General features: G+C 41.6%; 1 protein-coding gene across 10 annotated transcripts in view; it reads right to left on the bottom strand.

Annotated features, from left to right (window-relative positions):
- The window catches only part of Fars2 (phenylalanyl-tRNA synthetase 2, mitochondrial), a 491,273-nt gene that overhangs the window by 157,367 nt on the left and 313,613 nt on the right, over positions 1 to 20,293 (bottom strand). For all 10 annotated transcript variants that reach the window (XR_013425364.1, XM_013359661.4, XM_078020497.1 and 7 more), the window contains one exon: positions 2,798 to 2,949. Coding sequence is in view for 9 of the 10 variants with exons in the window: in XM_013359661.4 (XP_013215115.2) it covers positions 2,798 to 2,949 (152 nt within the window). In the remaining variant the exon portion in view is untranslated. The remainder of the gene's footprint in view (positions 1 to 2,797; positions 2,950 to 20,293) is intronic.

The following is a 20,293-nucleotide window of genomic DNA, read 5'->3' as shown; positions in this document are numbered from 1 at the left end:
TTATTCTACAAAAGTAAAAACGAGACTTTCAGTATCAACATGGAAACTCCGGGGAATTTTTGTCTCACATAACAGTGCAGCCCAAATTGGCATAGTGTCTGAGACCTAGACCACCCCATAGGTTTCATTTTCTATAAAGTTAGGAGACAGGTATCATCTGCAAAGTTCCAAGATATATTTAAAGGCTGTCCCAAACAGCTGAAGTCAAATAGAAGCCAAATGGGAAAAAGTGAAGAGGAGAAACCAATGAGGTGGCATACACCAGGAAAAATACCCCCCCCACACACACACACTGAAGTTCAAAGAAATCTCTGTCCCCAAGTCTTGATACTGGGATAAGCAACGGTCAATGTTCTGTTTGTAACAACTGTAGATTTGAGGTAGGAAGCAGACCTATATAAAGAACCAAAGAGATGAGCCATGTTTACAGAGTTGGTTTCTTGAAAGCTGAGAGAAAGAAAGCTGTAAGACTATAAAATCGAGCTAGCCTAGACCATAACCCCAGCCCGTCCTGGCCACACCTACCCCAGCCTCATTTCCCAGTCTCCCTACATGGAGCTGGTATGGGAAAGCCAATGCCTTCAAATATGAGCAACAAGAAGAAATCACATGTATACCACTTCAACATTAATTAAAAAAGGGTTAAGGAAAATGCAAGGAAAGTGGTAGAAAAGCTTATCAATGGGAAAGTAATAGAAAAATGCTGCCACTGAAGCATATGAGATTTCTGGCTAAATATTTTGCAATGAATTTTTAAGACTAAGGAAAGCAATTTCTGTAAGAAGGAAGATCACAAAACAGAAATAACTCAGAGGAAAGATGGCAAGAAACAAGGAGCAGTGGGAATGTGAGCTTGCAGAACTCAGAAAAGGGGGGAGGGCGGTAACCAAAGATAGAAATGAGTGTGCACAAGGGAGAAGAGACAGCAGGAAACACAGTAAGGGACAGCAGACCACAGTGAGGAAGCACCAAATGGAGTGGAAATAGAGATTAAAACTGCTAGGGAGAAGAGGAAAAGAGTCAGACAAGGGAGACGCCTGAAGAATGAACTGGATCAGAACAAATCCTTTAAAGATATAATCCAAGAAAACTTTTCTTATTAAAAAAAAAAAGCAGGGTCAAATATGACTTGTGAGAGACAATAGATCAGGGAGAACAGGTCAATGCTAAGGAGCATCTTGACAGAATTCAACATTTAAGACAAAAAAAGAATCTTTTAAGATGAAAAGTAAAGAGACAAATGTTGGCCCCAGATTTTCATAATCAAGTTAAACCCAAGAAGATAACTAAGCAATGCTTACAAGATCCTCAAAACACACACACACACACACCAGCCCAGGTTTTTATGTCTAACCAAACTGTTGTTAAAATATAAACATCTAGGGGCTGGGGTTGTAGCTAGTGGTACAGTGCTGGCCTACCACATGTGAGGAATTAGGTGTGATCTTTAGCACCACATAAAAAATAAATAAGTAAAATAAAGGTATTGTGTCCATCTATAACTAAAACTATTTAAAACAAACAAACAAGCAAACGAAAATAACAAAAACAGTTGGCTCTGAACATGTAGGAAGTGCAGAGATATTGTTTTCACAAGACCTTGAGCAAACTCACAGATAATGAACTGTGGTCATCTAAATAAGAGGGGAAACTAAGGCAAAGGAAATAGCAGTAAGCAATGAACATTTTTACCTAGGGAAAGACTTGAAAAAACAAAGAAAGAAGCGAGAAGCTGGGGGTTTGCATGACAGGATGGAAAGTGGACACCCCATGCCCTGACATCGTAGCTATAACACAGCTGTCAAACTAGGACAAGAGGGAAGGACGGAGACGTAGAGCTCGACAGGAGCGGGTGGCTGACCCTTCGCTCACAGGTGGGAGTCAAAGGGGCTCATTTACAGAGGACAGGTCAGAAAGGTGATTAGAGCATTTCACTGATTGTCCTGCTCCTGTCCCTCTGGAGTTTCCAATGGCAGTTTGGGTAAAATCCCAGCCTCAGACTTTGCATGTGCTGGCCCTGCTGGGCACGTCTCTACCAACATCCATCTCTTTCATGCCTTTCCACCTAATTCCTGGAGCTGCATGTCCTTTGCTGCCACCTACATTGTGCACATGCCATCATCCCCACAGGATGCCCACCTGTCTCCTGGAATGTCCCTTCCCCATTCCCTCACTGCCCCCCAACTTCTACGGTCAGCCTCAGTGTCTCAAAAAGGCCTACCCTGACTTCCCCTACTGAAATGAGTTCTTTGATTATATACAATGCATTTTTTCCCCTACTAATACTCCAAACTGGTGGGATTATTTATTTACTATCTGCTTTTCCCACAAGATCGTAAAGTCCAAGAAGACAGACCTAAATCTGCTTGGAACCCATTTAAATTCTGGGTCCTAAGAATGATCTTTATATGTGGGAAATGCTTAATAAATGAATATTCACTGAGGTGAACAAAACAGCCTTTACCCCATCAACTATACTTTCTCTGCCTCCTCTCCTCTGTATCTAAACAGTGATAATGATAAGAAATTATTTCTAAAAACAAGACCCAAAACTGCAAAACATTCTGTTTTATATACTTTATTTACTAAGCCAAGAAAGAATAAAAATGCATTTTCGAAAGATTTCCAGAGAGGACTGATATAAAAGAGCTTTCTCCTAAGCTGTATGATCACCATGAATGCAGAAGACATTCTGTCTCAGGCGCTTTGGGGTCTGGTGAAATTCTATTGTATGTTTCCACATGCCATTTGTCACACGCAGACAGGAAAGTATAAAAGCAGAAAGCTTTCCACTTACTTTGGATGTTCAAACTTGTCTATAAGATCAACCTTTTCCACCAGGTCTCCTCCAATTGTTCGGACTAAGTCATAGAAATCGTTCTCTGTGTAATTCTCAGAGGGCAACCAGAATGAGATGTCATTTATCACGGCAGGGTATTTGCTGAGAGGCTAACAAAACAAGAGAAGAAAATATAGATGGACTTGTTAGTTGGATGAAAATAAATTTTTCATGGAAAGTTTCACTTAGTTAATTAGGAAATGCTAGTAAAACGTTATTTTAGCATTTGAATTTTCAGGAACAAAATGAACTAATAAGATAAATCAATATTCAAAATTAGCAAATTCTATTATGAATGCTACAGATTCTTATCACATTCATGTGTAACGTTATCATATATTATATTTATATTGCAATTAATGTCCAATTTAGTATAAAACAATTTGAATATATCATATTTCAGATTTTCCCATTTGAATTCTGGAGGAGAAAAGTTCAAATTTAATTAACATGCAACTCATTAACTTTTGATGATACTTTCAGGAAGCCATCTTAATAGAGAAATAAGTAAAGGCTTGTCAAAATGGATATTGCAATTAGTAATGTCATTATTTGTTGCTATTCCTAATTATTAAAACAAGGGACTGGGTTAGAAAGTAGTCATCTAGGGGGTTGTTTTTCAAAGTTTGCCTCTATGGATATAACAAACACAAAAAGTCATTTCCCCCATTTTATTCCATTTTTCCATGGTTTCTTATTAGCTCAGTATTCATCACTATATTGGAGAAACACTGAAATTAGATGCATTTAGAAGTTCCTGCACTTGTGAACATGCTTAGGCACATCATAACCTCAGATATACATATAAGTTCTAGACTACATGTTAGTATAGACTAAAAGACAAAATGTTCCATTATATTAACTATGAACTCCTAAAGGAATATTCTAAGGAAATAAGCTATACATTTTCTAGAAGGACAAATTTGCAAATTGATCTATGCCAAATCTGATACCAGTAACACCCCCTCTCCCCACTCCCTGTGAATCACTGATCAGAAAAAGTATAAACTTTTAAATAGCAAAATCTCTAAAGAACTAAATATACATAAATGATTATCCAACTTAAAATATCAATAAGGTTGTGAAACCAATGAATCAGTTTAGAGTACAAACTTCAAACAGCATAATACAGCTACCATTTTCCTGTCTTTGACAAAATACTTCAGCTCCCGAGAAACATCCTATGTTTTCTCCCCTAAAATAAAATCAGGATGCTGTGATAAATAACCCATGGGTCACATAAGAGATGGAAGTTGGGTGGCTAAGCAAGTTGTTTTTCCTTTTGAAAACACTCTTGTGGCCCTTAAGGAACATGTAAATTTAGGAAGATCAGTAGGAAACTAACTGATGAAATCTCCTCTCCAAAATCTAAGCTGAGGTAGCACACTTTCCGAGCTCTTGATGTGAGGCAAAGTCACAAGGAAATGGGAGAAGTCCCCCAACCAAGCACTTCTGTCAGTATTCCATGGTAACACTTAATAAGGCAGTCAGCCAGAAAACATCCCCCACCAAGATACTAAAAAATAACATACATTATTGTAAATACAGTTTCAAAAACCATGGAATTAGAAAGAAAAGCCCACACTTTATTGTATTGCAAACTATTTCAAACTAAGAAAGGTAACAAGTCTTAAGTTATGGCTTTAGAAAGAAAGCATACATTCCACTAATTGGTAGGTAGCAGACATGTGATAGCTACTAGTGGCCCTTGTTTTTTTAAGTAAGAGAAATTCATATATTTTTTTAAATAAGAGAACACCAGCAGATCTATGGGTACTGAGATCTAGGCTTTCAGGTGTTTAACCACTAGGGTTGGGGTGCAGCTCAGAGGTAAAGCACTTGCCCAGCATGCATGAGGCCCTGGGTTCCATCACCAGCACTGCGGGGTTTGGGGGGTTTAAAGGACTGGCCATGTTAAAAACCACCCAATGGCTTCATACTGTTTGTGGAATTGATTCCTAAAAGTTTCTACCTCTTTCAAAGGTTCTCCAGGCCCAGGCCAGTCTGGTTGACTAGGTTTCTGGAACACACTAAGTGACTTCCTGTCAGTTCATCTCCTGCCCTCCCTACCCAACTTCTGGCCTTTAGCCACCAGCCTCATGTCCGATCCTCCCAGACCCCATCAGCCCCTCGACATGGCCCCCATCCTCCTCCTGCACAGTTCTCTCTATCATCCTCTTACTGACTCGATATCTTTCCTGGACGTAATAGTCCTTGCGGGTGGGGTGTGCACTGCCTCTTTTTCCTCCTCTAGATCTCTGTTCTCTGGCACAGTTCCTATTGCCCTGGGGATGTCAACAGGAGCCCAGCACAGCACTGGCTGGGTGGCCGTGACTTCAGTCATCCCGCTCACTCAGCCTTCCCTAACCACACCAGGGGCACAGATCTTCTATGTCCTTTCTGATATTTATTTGCTTGATCTTCTTGACCTATCAGTTTCTAATAAAAGATAATAAAATCTCCTACTTTCATCAACTTTATAAGTTTTCCCAGTAATTTTATCAGCTTTGTTTCACCTATTTTGAAGCCGTATTGTTAGGAATATAAAAGTTTATTGTGTCTTTTTGGTGGATTTTACCTTCTAGCAGTATTTATGTACTTACTAATCTCTATTATTGCCTTTTGCCCAAAGTTAGAACTTCTTACACTACCTTTATTTTTGTTAGCATTTGCTTGGTAAATACTTTTTCAGTCACTTTGATACAAAGTTTTCTGTTTTTTTAAAAGATGTTTATATTTACATATAATATTGGGGCTCATTTTGATATAACTATACATGTATGGAATACAATTTGCTCCAATTCAGTCCCCAGTACTTCCCCTTTCCCTCCCCTCTCCCTCCCTCCCCCTCTCCATTCCCTTTCTTCTCCTGTGGTATATTCAGGTATGTACACAGGATGATTTGGTCAGTTTCATTCCACCATGGCTCTCGTTCTCTGTCTCTCTCCTCCCCACCAATCCCCATTCTCTACTCCACTGATCTCTCTTCTATTGCATGGGACTCCCACACACTTCTTTTTCCTTATTTTTCTAGCTCCCACTTACCATAGGCAACATTCGACCCTTTCTGAATCTGGCTTATTTCACTTAGCAGGATGTTCTTATGTTCCATCCATTTACCAGAAAAATGCTATAATTTCATTCTTCTTCATGGCTGAGTAGAACTCCATTGTGTATCTATAGCACAGTTTTTAATCCTTTAGTTATTGGTGGTTTTCATTAACAAGCTAAATTTCATTTAGAATCCAATGACTTTGTCTGTTTGATAATGGGGACTGAACCCGGGAATGTTCTATATCTATGCTACATCACCAGATCTTATTTTAGATAAATTCTCCTTAAGTTGCCTATGCTGGCTTTGAACTTATGATCCTTTTGCCTCAGCCTCTCGAGTAGCTAGTATTTCAGGTGTATACCAACACACCCAGTTGTTTTTTTTAAAATTTTTTAACTATTATTTGTTGGTATTTCACAGTGCAACAAATGTCACAATTACTTAGTGACATATTAATTTTCCTTCAGTGGTGCTGGGAATCAAAACTAGGACCTTGGAGCTACCACTACAGGTAGGTCCCTGAACTACAGCTTAAACAGATTCCTTTTTCTAAAAAAAAAAAAAAAGAAAAAAGAAAAAAAATTCAATTATATATTTGAAAACCTTTGTTAAAAAAGCCCAATATTTTTAATAGTATATTTATTTCTTGCATTCCACCTCTTTTTTTGTCAGACAATTCTCCATGGACTTTCCATACAACTTGTGACAGCTTGTATAGCAAATAGCTTTGGAAGGCACAGGTAGTCTCTCCCTAGGGAGGGGCAGAGAGCAGAGCTGTTTCCTCACCAGAATGATAATGTTTTCCTCAGGAACAAAGATTGGGTGGGTTTACTAACAACTCCTTTAATTGACTAGGAGGAAAATAAGCAAATGTAGTGAATAAACAAAACAGTGGGAGGTCCTTAAGCAAGAGGGTTCTCATCTGTGCTAACAAAGAAAGTAGCAACCAGCAGCCAGTGTCATCCCCACCCCCCCACCTCCTCACTCCCCCCACCTCCCCCCCCACCTCCCCACCCCCCCAACCCCCCACCCCCGCCCCGCCCCGGAAATCAGGGGTTAGGAGAACCAATGTAAACAGGCAACCACTGCTGCTTCTGTGCTGCGGTACCACAGTCCTCTGTCTCTGGGGTAGGAGTCTTGTCATTCTGCCCATACCAGTGAAGTGGACAGAATGTGGCCAGCTACAAGAGGGGTAAATTCTTAAGTCTTTTCCAGCCCCAACACTCTGTCCTCCTGTGTTAGCTTGTTGTTACTGGAAAACACACACACACACACACACACAAAACCTGATATAATCTGGGTGGTGTGTGCAGACTCCTCTTGAATGGGAGATTTAGCAGATTTGTTGCACTACATAGTCAACTTAAAAGGAGGAATGTTTTTCTTTTTGGCTCACTGTTTCAGAGTTTTAGCCCATGATCACTTGGTCTGCCTTTGGGCGTGTGGCGAGGCAGAACCTCATGGCAGGAGCAGAGAGAGGAGGAGGCTGTTCACCTCATGGTAGCCAGGAAGCAAGAAACAGGAAGGGGCTGAGTTCCCAAAATCCCCTTCAAGAGCACACCCCCCAGTGACCTAACTTGTTCTCACTAGGTCCCTCTTCCTAAAGATCCTATTACTTCCCAGTTGTGCCACAGGTTGGCGACCAAGCCTTTAACCCATGGGCCTAGGGAGACATTCCTGATCCAAACTGTAGTACTTGCTTTCCACTTTTGCTTTCTGATGAATATTCTTCAATGGCTTTTTTTTTCCTCAATGAAAATCTGTGGGAGGCAGACGTTCTAAGTATCCCCATGTCTAAAAGCCCTCACACTTAAGTAGTTTGGCAGTGCGCGATTGTGAGTTTGTCCCTGTTTCACCTCAGCACTTTGAAAACATTTTCCTGGTACCTATTAGTAATGATGACAAGTCTGCTGTCAGTCAGTGCTATTCCTCTGTCGGTAATCTTTCTTTTCTTCCTGGCAGTTTGGAAGCCTTGTATCTTTACCCCTGAGGCTGTGCAGTTTGACTCTGATGAGGCTGGGTATGCATTTATCTTTATTTATTCTGCTCAGTACACAGAGTGTGCTTTCAATCAGAGGGTTCAGGTCTTATTCCAATTCTGAAAAATTCTAGTCATTCTTTTCATTCTTTTTTGTATGTAGAGCAACAAATTTGTGGAACTTTTGAGTCTCTCTTCCATTTCTGCTAACTGACATACTTTAAAGGTTTTTTGTTTTTGTTCCTGCTATATTCTGGGTGAGTCTTCGATAATAGTTTCTTATCTATTAATTCTCGCTCAATTAATACCAATAAATTGCTTAATTTTTTTCTTTTTTTTTATTTCAATGACTCTATTACTCATTTCTGAGATTCCAGTAGTTTTTTTTTTTCCTTTCCATATCTACTTACACCTCATTTCTGCCTGTTTTGGCCCCTTACTCAAAATTTCCTGCTGGTTTCTTTTACAGTTATTCTTCCATTGATCTCTTTGAGGACATCAGGTAGTTTTTGAGATCTTTTTTTATTCTACTTTAATCTGCAGTGCATTCAGACTCTGTGGATCTGGAAGGCTGACACTCAAAGATCAGTGCTCTGGTGGTGTGTGCAGGCTCCTTTGGATGGGAGATAACTGAGAATATTCTCTCACTCTTCCTTGCCTAGAGGTTCTTGTGGCTCCTCCATTGAACCCTTAGCCATAAATGGAAGTGACAGTGGTGAGAATCTAAAAAGAGAAAATAAAAATGCCATAATCATGCTCCCTTCCTCCCTAAAGAAGGCACGTCACTGTGAGCTTGCCCAGTGGCTGCTGGGGTGGCTCAGCTCCTTCTGCTAAGGAGGCCTGTGTGTCTAGCTCTCTTCCTCGGATGGAGGCTTCATAAGCTACAGAGGTCACAGAGGCAGTGGTTCTGGCTCTGGCACCTGGCGCTGGGCTCTTTCAGTGCTGGTGATCCTCAGGTGTCCTCCCCTCCCGTTACCATCCTGAGCCCACGGTCCACATTCCGCTTTGTGTGTGTTTCTTGCTCACAGTGATGTGCCTTCTTTAGGGAGGAAGGGAGCATGATTATGACATTTTTATTTTCTGTTTTTAGATTTTTATCTATTATTCTTTTGTATTTGGAGAAGGCAAAGTGCAGCCTACAAAGTGACATCACTTGACTCCACACGATGGCTCTTACCTCTGAGGGAGGAAGATACAGACCTCTCTGAGAATATGATGAAAAATTCAAATCCTTGTTCCAGAGAAGCATATATTTTCACAAATACGGATTTTTGCATAGAATTTCTAGGATTCACAAACTTAGTAAAAGCAGTTTCAATGAATCAGAATAAGTACTCTACGAGCCATATTCAAAACTGTGTCATGCAGTTCGAATACAGACAGTTGAAAAGACTGTACTAAGAGTTAAAAACAGCAAACTGATATTTTCTAACAAATCACATATGTACATATACTTTGCATACATCTACATTGTAGAGCATATGCCTTATGACGAGAAAGGCATTGTCATTTGTCTTGTGGTAGCTCCTTGCAGTGCAGTCATATTTACTTAAATACAAGTTTTAAAAGTCTGCCTTTTATAGGTGGACTTGGAAACCTCTTCCTGAGCTTGAGCATGCTACTCCCAGACCTGCTGGCAGAGGAGGGTCAGCTTTGGCTTTTGTCATTCATCACAGTCCAGCTCATTCCTCTGCACAGTTCCCAGCTGCCACTCCTGATACGGATGCTGAGAGTACCTGATAGAAGCTTCCAGCAGCTAACCGCCACTGGGTCTGCTTTCTGGGGGAAACTGACCTGAGACCCCTGACAACAACCAAATGTCAACACTATGGTGACAGAAGAATTGGGTGTGTTGAGGGGGGTGGTGAGCCAGAAGAGCACGAGCTAGAGAGAGGCAGGCTTCTGTCCCACCCGCTCTATGTTGTGTAGTTCCCTATAGATCTCTTAGGTGGCTCTGCCAAAGATGTCCTGGCAACCTTACACAGACCCTCACAGGCCACGGGTGAAGTCTTGCGCCACAGCTCATCCGCATTGACAGGATGCTTGTGATCCTCTCATGTTCTAGGCTGGAAGAAGAACAGTTCTGGCCACCTTCTACTTGCCTCCCTGTTTCCCTATCATGAGGCAGTTTCTCATCTTCTCTCAGGTCTGAGGAGGTCTGCGGCTTCCTGCCTCTGTCCCCTCTGAACAGAGATGGGGAATATAAAACCTCTGTGCAATGGGGTATTTCACAACTTGGGTTGTCATCACTTGTTCTGCTGGAGACCAGACTGTGTACCCACAAAAAAAGGTATGTTGGAGACCTGTCCCTAATACCTCATAATGTGACCTTATTTGAAGGAGATATATAGGGGGGTAGAGGGGGAGAGATAGTCAAATCAAAATGAAGTAACTGGGGCGAGCCCTCATCGAATATCAGAAGGGGAAATTTGGACAGAGACCCGCACACAGGGAGGATGCCAGGGACAATGGGAACATGAAGCTGGAGACTGGGGTTACGTGTCTACAAGTGAAGAAATGCCAAGGTGACCAATAGATCACAAGGAGAGGTGTGGGAGAGATTTGCAGGAGTTACCAACCCTAATAACACCTTGAATCCATGTATCTGACCTCCAGAACTGTGAGATAATACATTTCTGATATTTGAGTCATGCTGTCTGTGGTGCCTGGGTACAGCAGCCCTAAGAAGCAAATACACCCTTCTTTGGTTTCAGTGCTGTCCTTCTCCTGTGTGTGGGAGTGCACGTCTTGGCTTCTCTTCCAGGTGGTCCACGTAAGTAATGAACGGTCTAAATCTAAACGTGGCTCACTGGATCTGGACCAGCCAAGGCAGCTAGGTCTGGACCTTGCCTGTGATGCTGTGGGCCTGACACGTGACTGAGGCCAAATCACTTTAGTCTCTTCATCTGCAAAATGGAGGTGGCACCCACTTCAGCACACAATGGGGCAGATGACAGGGAGTGAGTTCATAAGCATACACAGGCAGTAGCTTTCTGGCCAAAACAGACAGAATTTCTGGTTCAGTTCAACTGACACATGAGTTTGATGGTAATCCATGACCTAAGATGAATTATAATAAGCTTTCAAAGGGACTTCAGAGAAGAGGTCTAAAAAGTGAGGTTCTGGTTTAGTGACACTATTCATCCTAACTGGCCCCTGTTCCAGGTTTACTTCCCTTACCTCCGTATCTGAAATACAAATGTTGCCATGGACCTTCTGGGTTCAAGTCTACAAAGGATCTCTTCTTACAATTTCATGATAAAACAAAAATTCTCCAGCCCCCATGCATCTGTCATAAACTCAAAGAGATCATCCTACAAGGTCAGTTGGATGAGAAAACCCAGCACAGCATACTTTTATTCAAAAAGTTTGCTTCTACATTAAAGCCTTCCCCTAGATTTAAACTCCATTCTCCTTTTTAATGTTACTGACATAGGATAACAGATTATTATTCTTCAGGAAGCAAATTTTCTGTACTAGTCAATCATTAAGTCAATCTCTGGTTTTCTTTCCTTTAGGCTAAGTTATTATGTTTGCTATTGGTTTTGGGCACAGAAATTATTTTGACAGGCAAACAGTGGAAGGTCTCTATTTCTTCCACATGTTCTTCACAGAGTTCTGCAATTTTCAAGCTGACTTACAGTTGGCTTTTAACCTTGGCCAAGTTTTGTCACAGAATGTTTTTTCAACTTCTATGGGCAATGCTTCTCTTCCTGGATCAAAATAAATGTCCCCTTGAGTTTACTGTGATTATATTACTAACAATGGTTGCCATTTGTGGGGAGCTGTGTGCCAGAGACTTTATATATATATCATCTCATTAATGCATAGCACAATCCTATAAGACAACCACTACTGCCATTCCCACCATGTCCCTGAGAAAATTGAAGTTTAGAGCCCTTAACTAATCTGTCTAAGGTCAAAAAGCCGATAAACAGCAAAGCAAGAACAAATGCTGTTCTATTAAGACCAGACTGGGGTATTAACTCTTCTTTTATAAGGCCTCTCATTAAACCCAAGGGCTCTACCTTAGTTCAGGGTGCTTTAACACAAATACCATAGACTAAGCTGTCCAAACAATATTAATTTCATCCAGTTCTGGAGACCACAGTTCAGGTCCAAGCACCATCTGGGGCTGGAAGGTTCTCTTCCTGGTTTAGAGACAATTGTTTTCTTGCTACTTCTTTGGCAAGGTAGGGGGTGGGGAAAGAGAAAGGGAGAGAGGGAAAAGGAGAAGAAAATGGAGGGGGGAGAGGGAGGGGGAGAGGGAGAAGGAGAGGGAGAGAGAGAGAAGGTACATTTCTGTGCATAGCCCAGAACACAGGTGCAAGGTGCTGTCTCTACTTAGGAGCACCCTACTCCCTTCCTGAGGTCTCCACTTCCCATGACCTAATTACCTCCCAAAGACCCTACTTGATACTGGGGGTTAGGATTTCAACATATAAGTTTAGGGGACACATACACATTTGGTCCACAAGTTCACAGGAAATTGCTTGCTTTCTACTGCTCTTTCCAGAAGTAGTCTATTTGCCTAATTAACAATTACAGAAGTAAGACCAAAACTAACATTATCCCTACGGTGCCTTCTATGACATTTCCTTTTCAAATGATTCATTTAGCTTTTAGACTAATTATCTTGATATACAAGTACTTCCAGTCTGTTTATAGTACATGTGATTGTGTTCTTTATCTAAATTAACTTAAAAATCACTTGTACCTATAAAAACAGTGTGCACTATCAATTATTTGGCTTTATATCCAAATGTTTGACAGCTCTTACTTAAATTCCATCTATTCATTTGATAATAAAAAACTACTTATCAAATTAGGCTGACAAGTTTGGTACATTATGAATTCAGATTGCTTTAAAACAGGATTCCACGTTGTCTTGATCTTTACAGATTTTGTCGCTTTGTTCCAATATTTTGTTTTTATTATTACCAACTCTTGCTGAGTGCCAGGTGCATACTGTGTTGGGCAGAGGTGGGCACAGTTCCTACCCAGGCAACTTAGCATTAATAGGAACTTAGCATTGATAGGAAGTTGCTCATATTTACTCATAACTTTTGACAGAATTTTGGTTCCTTTTGGAGATTTGCAGAACATGGTGTTTCCATATTGGAGCCATGCAGAACCATCATTTGAAACCTTATATTCTATTAATTGTGAATGGTTTTTATATCATGGCCCTCAAGTGGCCAGTGAACTCCTTTAAATCCTCTCAGGCTTACTTTAAAGCTTTAGAATGCTTTAAAACAAGTATATAGTACAACACATTTGAAAAATGATATGTTGTGCTACTCTCATTGAACAGGATATGAGTGGAGAGCCTGGCCATCACGGATGGGCACATATTGTCCAAGGGACATCAAGGAATTCAGAATAAGCTTTCACATTTCTGGCCTAAATATAATGCTTTTTAATGAAAAGACAAAGAAAAGACATCATTGTTAAGATAAAGAATCACATGGGCCTCTAAATAAAGAAGAAATTGCAGAGGAATGGGGGCCTGGAGCCCAGAGTTCTGTACTTGTGTTTCACTACCTTAGTAAGCATCTGGTCAAGTATTCATATAAGCTAAAAATGCCAAAAATAATAATGTTTTGGGGTGTCAAAAGTGTTCTAAAATTGATTGTGGAGGTGGATGTACATCTCTGTGAATATGCTAAAAAATACAATGCAGATGTTAAGTGCAGAACTTATGTTTTTTCCCAATTAATCATACTTACTATGAGAGAGATATGTCCCTTCCATTTGCCTCATTTAAAGTGAATGGAGGCCCATGTTTGAAAAAAATAAAAAATAAAAGGAATCTCGCTCTAGGTCTGTGAACATCTGCTAAAGTTTGAATGTATTCTATCCTCACCAAAACTCACATCCAGGTTTAATTCTGTAATGCAACGGTATTGAGAGGTGGGGTCGATAGGGAGGTGACTAGGTCATAGGACACAACCTGAAAAGGGATCAAGAGCTGTTTCCCTGATACTGGATTAGGGACTATGGTACTAGATTAGTCCTCAAGAGAGCAAATTATCATAACAAGGCCACCAGGGCTGGGGATATAGCTTAGCACTGGCCTAGTATGTCTGAGGCCTGGGGTTGATTCCTAGTAACAGAAAAAAGAAAGAAAAGGGGAAGGGAAGAAGGAAGATGATGGACAGAAAGAAGCAGGGAGAGAAAGAGTGAAAAGGGAGGAAGGGAAGCCAGGCTATGTGTTTGGTCTCTTCTGCACATGTCTATTGTTTTGTCATGCACACTCTTTTGTCATGTAGTACCCTCCACCATGTGGTGACACAGCCAAAGGTTCCTCACCAGACATAGGCATCATTCTGTGAGGACTTTCCAGCTACCAGAATCATGAACCAAATAAGCCTCTTTTCCTTATAAAGTATGCAGTCTCAGGTATTCAGTTATAACAACATGAAATAGACTAAGAAACCTCCTAACTATAAATTTAACCTCAAAATGATATACACTTAAGAGCATAAACTCTAAAAGCAGGCTTGCAACTTCTTTCTCATTTTAAATCATCTCAGCTTCTTAAAGTCCCTCATTCTAATAAGGAGTGTTTATTCGATGTGGCAAGACTGAGGGTCAGCCAGGGAAAGTAACTTTCACTTGCCTGAATTCATACTGATAGTCTTCTGACTGTCCCAGTTTTGGAAGGAAAGAGAACAAATCTAAATGGAATCTGAGGAATCTAAGATAATTTCCAAAGGCTTGTTCAAGATAGAATAAAGATCAAACTTCTTTCATAGAATGGATTCCCTTGGATCCCACCTGCTGCTTCCTTCACTCCCGGTAACCCAGTCTAGTTTAGGTCCTCTAGGGCCAGATCCCTTGACACAACTACCTCTTAATACTTCTTCCTGACCTCCATCATGCCAAGGAATTAGAAATATTTCAGCTGCTTCTTGACAAGGCCCCTCTCCTCCCAAGGGACAGATGTCCACCCTGTGTCTATGTGGGAGCTCTATCTACCTGGTGTCAGAAATACCAGGAAAAGTGGGTTAGGCTGAATTAATTACTTTTGAAAAAACGGAATGATTTAATATTTCTAGAAAATAGTCTAAAATCAGCTCTCAATCATAGAGTAGAATTGGAGAGAAAACAAAAAAGCTACGTTTCAAAAGAGAAAACAGTTTAATTGCTCTGAGCAAATAAAGGGAGTGAGAGGGAGGAGGAAGGATGAGGTGGGGAGGAAAGGACTGGTGATAACACTGCAGGTGGCTGGTGGCTTTATGGGTACCCACTGCACTATTATGCTGTTAAATCTGAACACTGTATATGTTCTAAATAACAAATATTATATAAAAAAGAAAATTAAAGGAAAACGGATATCGTGCTTAGTTACACCCAGAGAAAGAACATAATAGAAGGAAATATTAAACACAGTTGCATTGACTGTAGCTTTCTTTAAATTACTTTTTCTGGATTTAAAATAAAATACCAGCTGTTAATATTAGGGTCTACTTCAACAAAGAAGACAGTGAGCTTGAAGCGTCATTTTCCTTTGCACCAAATTCAAACAAGTCCAATAAATCCTACAAGAAAGTTCAGGAGGGTGAGGTGATGCCTTAGTTCAGGAAGTTGAACTTGGGGTTCTGATGGAGAAACATCTGTCCCTGAGCTCAGGTGCTGGCCTGCAGAAGAACCTGCACATCGCAAGCGTCTGAGAACACTATGACTAGCACCCACCCGGCACCTAATTCGTGCCTTGCCTGGGCTGTTTGTATTGGCACTCAGAAGTTAGGGTGCTTCCCATAGAGCCCACAGGCCAGAGCAAAGGAGACCATAAGAAATGGTTAGTGCAAAATGTAATATGTGCAAAAGGGACATATGCACCAGGGCAAGGGCAGGTTCAGCAAATGAATCTGTGCAAATGTAGCTTAAAGCCTGTGTTTGGCCATCACAGAAGTAACCACACCTTCTATTCAGGAAGTAAAGTCTCAGTAAGGTTAAGTTTATTCAAATTTTAATAACCAAACATGGGTACGTATTCAGGAGTTTCTGGCCATCTGTCAGATTGAAAGCCAACAGGGAAAGGAAAAAAGTCAACATGTGTTTTCCTGAGAGTCCTCATCCCCAGGGACAGCAGCGCCAGAGCAGCCACGCCACCTCTGGCCAGCCACACGTACCGCCAGCTCTCTGCACCCAGGGTTTCTCATCTGCCAAAGCAAGTGCTTAACACCTCACAAGCTGTTGTCCAAACAAAACTGTCCCACAGTGTGTGGTAAGGGGTTCCTTGAAAGACCTGAATCATCGTGAAGTGCTGGCCTTAATCATATTAGCGAGGGAAAACCTCGTAAAGGTTATTAGTGGGGTTTGTCTTTCCTAAAGTTTAAATTTTGGATTCTCCTGGTTAACTGAGTCCCATCCTCCATCCCCTGGAGGTCAGAAGGGAACCCAGAAGAGGCATTCAGACAATGCACCTCTTTCAGGGTGCCCTGTTATCAGCTCCACTCTTACCACAATTCTTTCCTCTCCAAATATGACCCTGCGCTTGTCAGTTGAAGAATCGGAAGTATTTAGAATCAGAAAAATCCGTTTGTTTTTTTTTTAGAGTTCTACCAAATAAACCCTATAAAATATCACTAAGGCTGTGAGCAAGCCAAATCACCAATCAAGAGGTAACATTCCAAGTCCAATAATAATGGCTATCCTTTCTGGAAAATGAATAATAATGTTTCTATATAAAGGATCAATCATGTAGCCAAATTTTCAGATTTATTTTTTCCAAAGTCTGCCATATCTTGGTTACCTGAGTGTGCTAAAGGTTTTGCAACTTTCACTTCCCATCCGCACATGCAGCAGGCAGATGGTGCAATCCAGATTTTGCGGATGGGGAAAGGGAAGTGCGGAAGCTACAGTGCTCAGGGTGTGGGGAAGAGTGAGAGCAGAGAGGGATCTGAGAACAGAAGCTCGGGATTCCCAGGTCTCTTTAGAATCCATAAATCACAGCACACCTACCAAAGCACCCCCTCTTCCTGAAGGCGTCCTTGCATATGCTGAACCCCAGTGGTGTGTCCCCTCTCATGTTTCCCAGGATCCCTCTATTCCTACAGACTCAGTGAACTCCTCCAAAAAATAGGAATGAAATCCTTACCTCATCAAATTATGATAAAGGTTAAGTGGGTTAACATAAAGATGCTCCTCTACTTGCAACGAGATATGGCCTGATGAACCCACTGGAAGCTCAAAATACTTAGGTGGAAAATGAGTAAGACCTAACTGACGGACTCCTCCAGCTCAGCAGCACAGCACACGAGAGAGCACTGGGGGTTTGCCTTCGTGATCACAGGGTTGACTGGGTTCTGTGGCTTGTGACTGTTGCTCAGCATTGCCACAGAGGAATCAGACCATGTACTGCTGGCCTGGAGAAAGAGTCAAGGTAAAAATAGTATGGTTTCTACTGAATGCCCATCACTTTCACAGCACTGTAAAGTTAAAAATAAAAAATAAAAATCAAAGATGGTAAGTCAAACCATCATAAGTCGGAGACAGTCTGTGTAAAAATTCTCAAAAGTTAAAAAACTTATAATTTTTTTTAACTTATAAGGTAAGTTCTTTCTCTTTATTTTGTAAGACTGTAAAATTCATCAGATCATAACATCTTACTAGTTGCCACTCAGTACTTCCATATGCCGTAGCTCATTTCATCTTCACATGAGATCTGCAAAGGACGTCCCTCAGCTGCTGCAACTTGTTAGTTTTTGTGACCTCAGGGAGCTCACTAATTGATCGGTACCCCATCTCCTAAAGAGCAATCATCCTAGTCACCATGGAAGCCGTGTAGTAAACACATGTGCTGGTGATCTTGGTGATCTTACTCATGCATGGCTGAACCATGATTGGACTCAGATCCAACTGCTTCTCCAGTCTCATGCCACTTATCATTATGGTCTGTAATCTACACTCACCTGTTCATGTTACTTGATTATATGAGTTTCAAGGCAGGGACCACATTTTATCCCTCTATTAAGCAAGGTGATGAGCGTCCAGTGGAAAAAACTTAACATCTCTTGAACTGAATGGAGAAGAAAATTTGTGGCTCTCTTCATTACTCCTGGGTTCACCAACCATGATTTCACTGAGGTACCAGGGAAGCTGGTTCTTGGGGCATGGAAGTAGGAAACCAGAAGGGCCAATGGAGAAATGCTGACAGAAGAGAAAATCTCCTGAAAAGAGAAAATGATTGGAGGTGGAGCCCGGACATATTTCCCCCTTAGTTATATCCATCAAAGGATTAAGGGATAGATTTCTTCTGGCAGAAAGGATGAAAGGATTAGAAAATGAACTTGGAAATGCTGAAGGCCTTTTAGACTTGATTGAGCTGGAGAGAACGGAACAGAAAGCTCCAGGAAGGGCCCTGGACTTAGAAGGAATAAGTTCACCTTGTATACTGAGCTGCTGCCACTCAGCTCCAAACCCACCGACCTGTGCTCTGCTGCCTAAACTGGGCTGGGCTCTGCAAATGGCACTTCTACTTTGTCAGTGGCTCTCTGTCAGGCTCTACCAACTAGGCCTAGATTGGAGATTGCAGGCTGGAAGAGGGAGAAAATCTGGCTTTTCTTGCTGCCTGTCCATTCCTGTCAGGATCCCCAGTAGCACTTTTGTACAGTGCAGCATCAGTTGGACCATGAGCAGCAGCTGAATCTAGATTACAATTTTTCCAGTGTCTGCAGGACCAGCTCCATTGTATTCTCCAGAGGTGCCAGCACAGCTGCTGATGGCTGTCTTCTGAGGTTGGATCTTAGTGCCTGGGCTCAGAAGATGCCTCCTGTTCCAAGGTGTGGGCCTCAGCTCCAAGAGACCCTGCTACAAAGCTAATGTTAAGGGGCACTAATTCCAACTCCTTCTTTTGTTCCTTCAGTTCTACAATGGAAGCTGCTTTCTGAAGTTGCTGCCTCCATAATTCCTTCTTAGAAATTATGACTTTTTGGTTACTTCTTTTAATCTTTTAAGAGTTGATTCTTTGTATTAGAAACACAAATGCTGATAGAATCTCTTGCCTGGACCCTGACTGAGACACCTAGAATGAAAGAGAAAAAGACTGACCTGAAAGAGTCTGTGGTCTCTATCCCTGTTATCATGACAGATTCTAATGAACTATAGAAATAATATCCAGAAAAAAATAATTTGCAATGTCAATCTAAACAAACAAATGAAAAAAATGTGTTGAGAAAGTTGCTCAGGAAATAACCGAGTTGCTTCTGGCACAAATTCTCTAGTCTTTTAGGGAACTTCAAAGGTACTAACACTGCCTCCTCCTTTCATATACTCAACAAACACTCTCCAAGAACTAAATCCTGCATGAAAGTGCTCCAATCCCTGCAAAGGCAAAGAAACCAGACCTCTGAGCCTTCGGGTGTCTCTCCATCCCTTTCTCAGATACTTTCTCAGATACTCTGGTATCAGAAGAAATTCCACCTACGTGAGCCTAACCTGGAGGGTTAGGGTTTGCAGGCTGCTGGAACAGGGCTGGCGGGGCATGTCACATACACCTGTCACACAGCAATGACTCTTTTCATGCTGCTGCAAGTCCAGCTACCTGCTGCCCTACGAGGCCATCATTAATTGTGTGTGGTCGATAGCACTGTGAAAGAACCCTGCGCTCTCATCAGCACGGGATTCCCCCACTGGCTCCTGTCCCCATTGCCTCTCTGCTGCCCGCAATGTCATGAGAAATTTAGCCTGAGCCTGAGTAAAATGGAATCAAACATTTTCCTATGGGCTATTTTTCAATAACTTCTTCCCCAAATAACCTGAGGATTCAAAATGGTTTGCAATGCTTCACTGTTATCCTCCTTTGACAGGTAATATGTAGACAGCCTTTGTTCCTATGAAAAGTGTGACAAACCTGAATTTGACAAGCCAGATAGGACGTAATTTCTTTTTGGCAGACTTGTCCAAGGTTCTGAATATCTTTTATTTCTTTCTTGATTTCCTTCTTTCTCTCCCCCCATAACCCCTGAAGGGGAGATTGAAAGGGTGGGGAGAAGGGAAGGAAACTGACTCATTTCATTTGCAGGGTTATGCAATATTTTCTCAAGCTTTTTCTTTGCTACATCTATACTCTTACTGATCACCACTTGGCCCCTGAATTAAACAGATAATTCTGTCTCTGGGTAGAGGCTGGAAGGGCAGAAGGTGTACCTCCTGCAAGGACAGGCTAGAGTGGTAACCCCTCCAAGAGAAACGGCAGAAGAGTGAGCTCCAGGGCCCTGAACCTGCCTGTAGCTGATAAACCTGTTACTTGTTCATGGTCAGGCAGCAGCCTGCCTGCGCTGTCCATCCCGGCCTGCTTGCTCTGTGTGCTGCTAATGAACCAGAACTCTGTCAGTGCTTAGGAAGCCTTTGGTTGGCTTCCCCTTTCTTGGATTGTGACAAGGAGATAAGGCAGAAAGCAGAGACGGGAGGA

The sequence above is a fragment of the Ictidomys tridecemlineatus genome, chromosome 8 (assembly GCF_052094955.1).
Source record: "Ictidomys tridecemlineatus isolate mIctTri1 chromosome 8, mIctTri1.hap1, whole genome shotgun sequence".
Classification (NCBI taxonomy): Eukaryota; Metazoa; Chordata; class Mammalia; order Rodentia; family Sciuridae; genus Ictidomys; species Ictidomys tridecemlineatus.
Note: the sequence above shows the minus strand (reverse complement) of the source record. Positions and strands in the feature narration are given on the sequence as shown.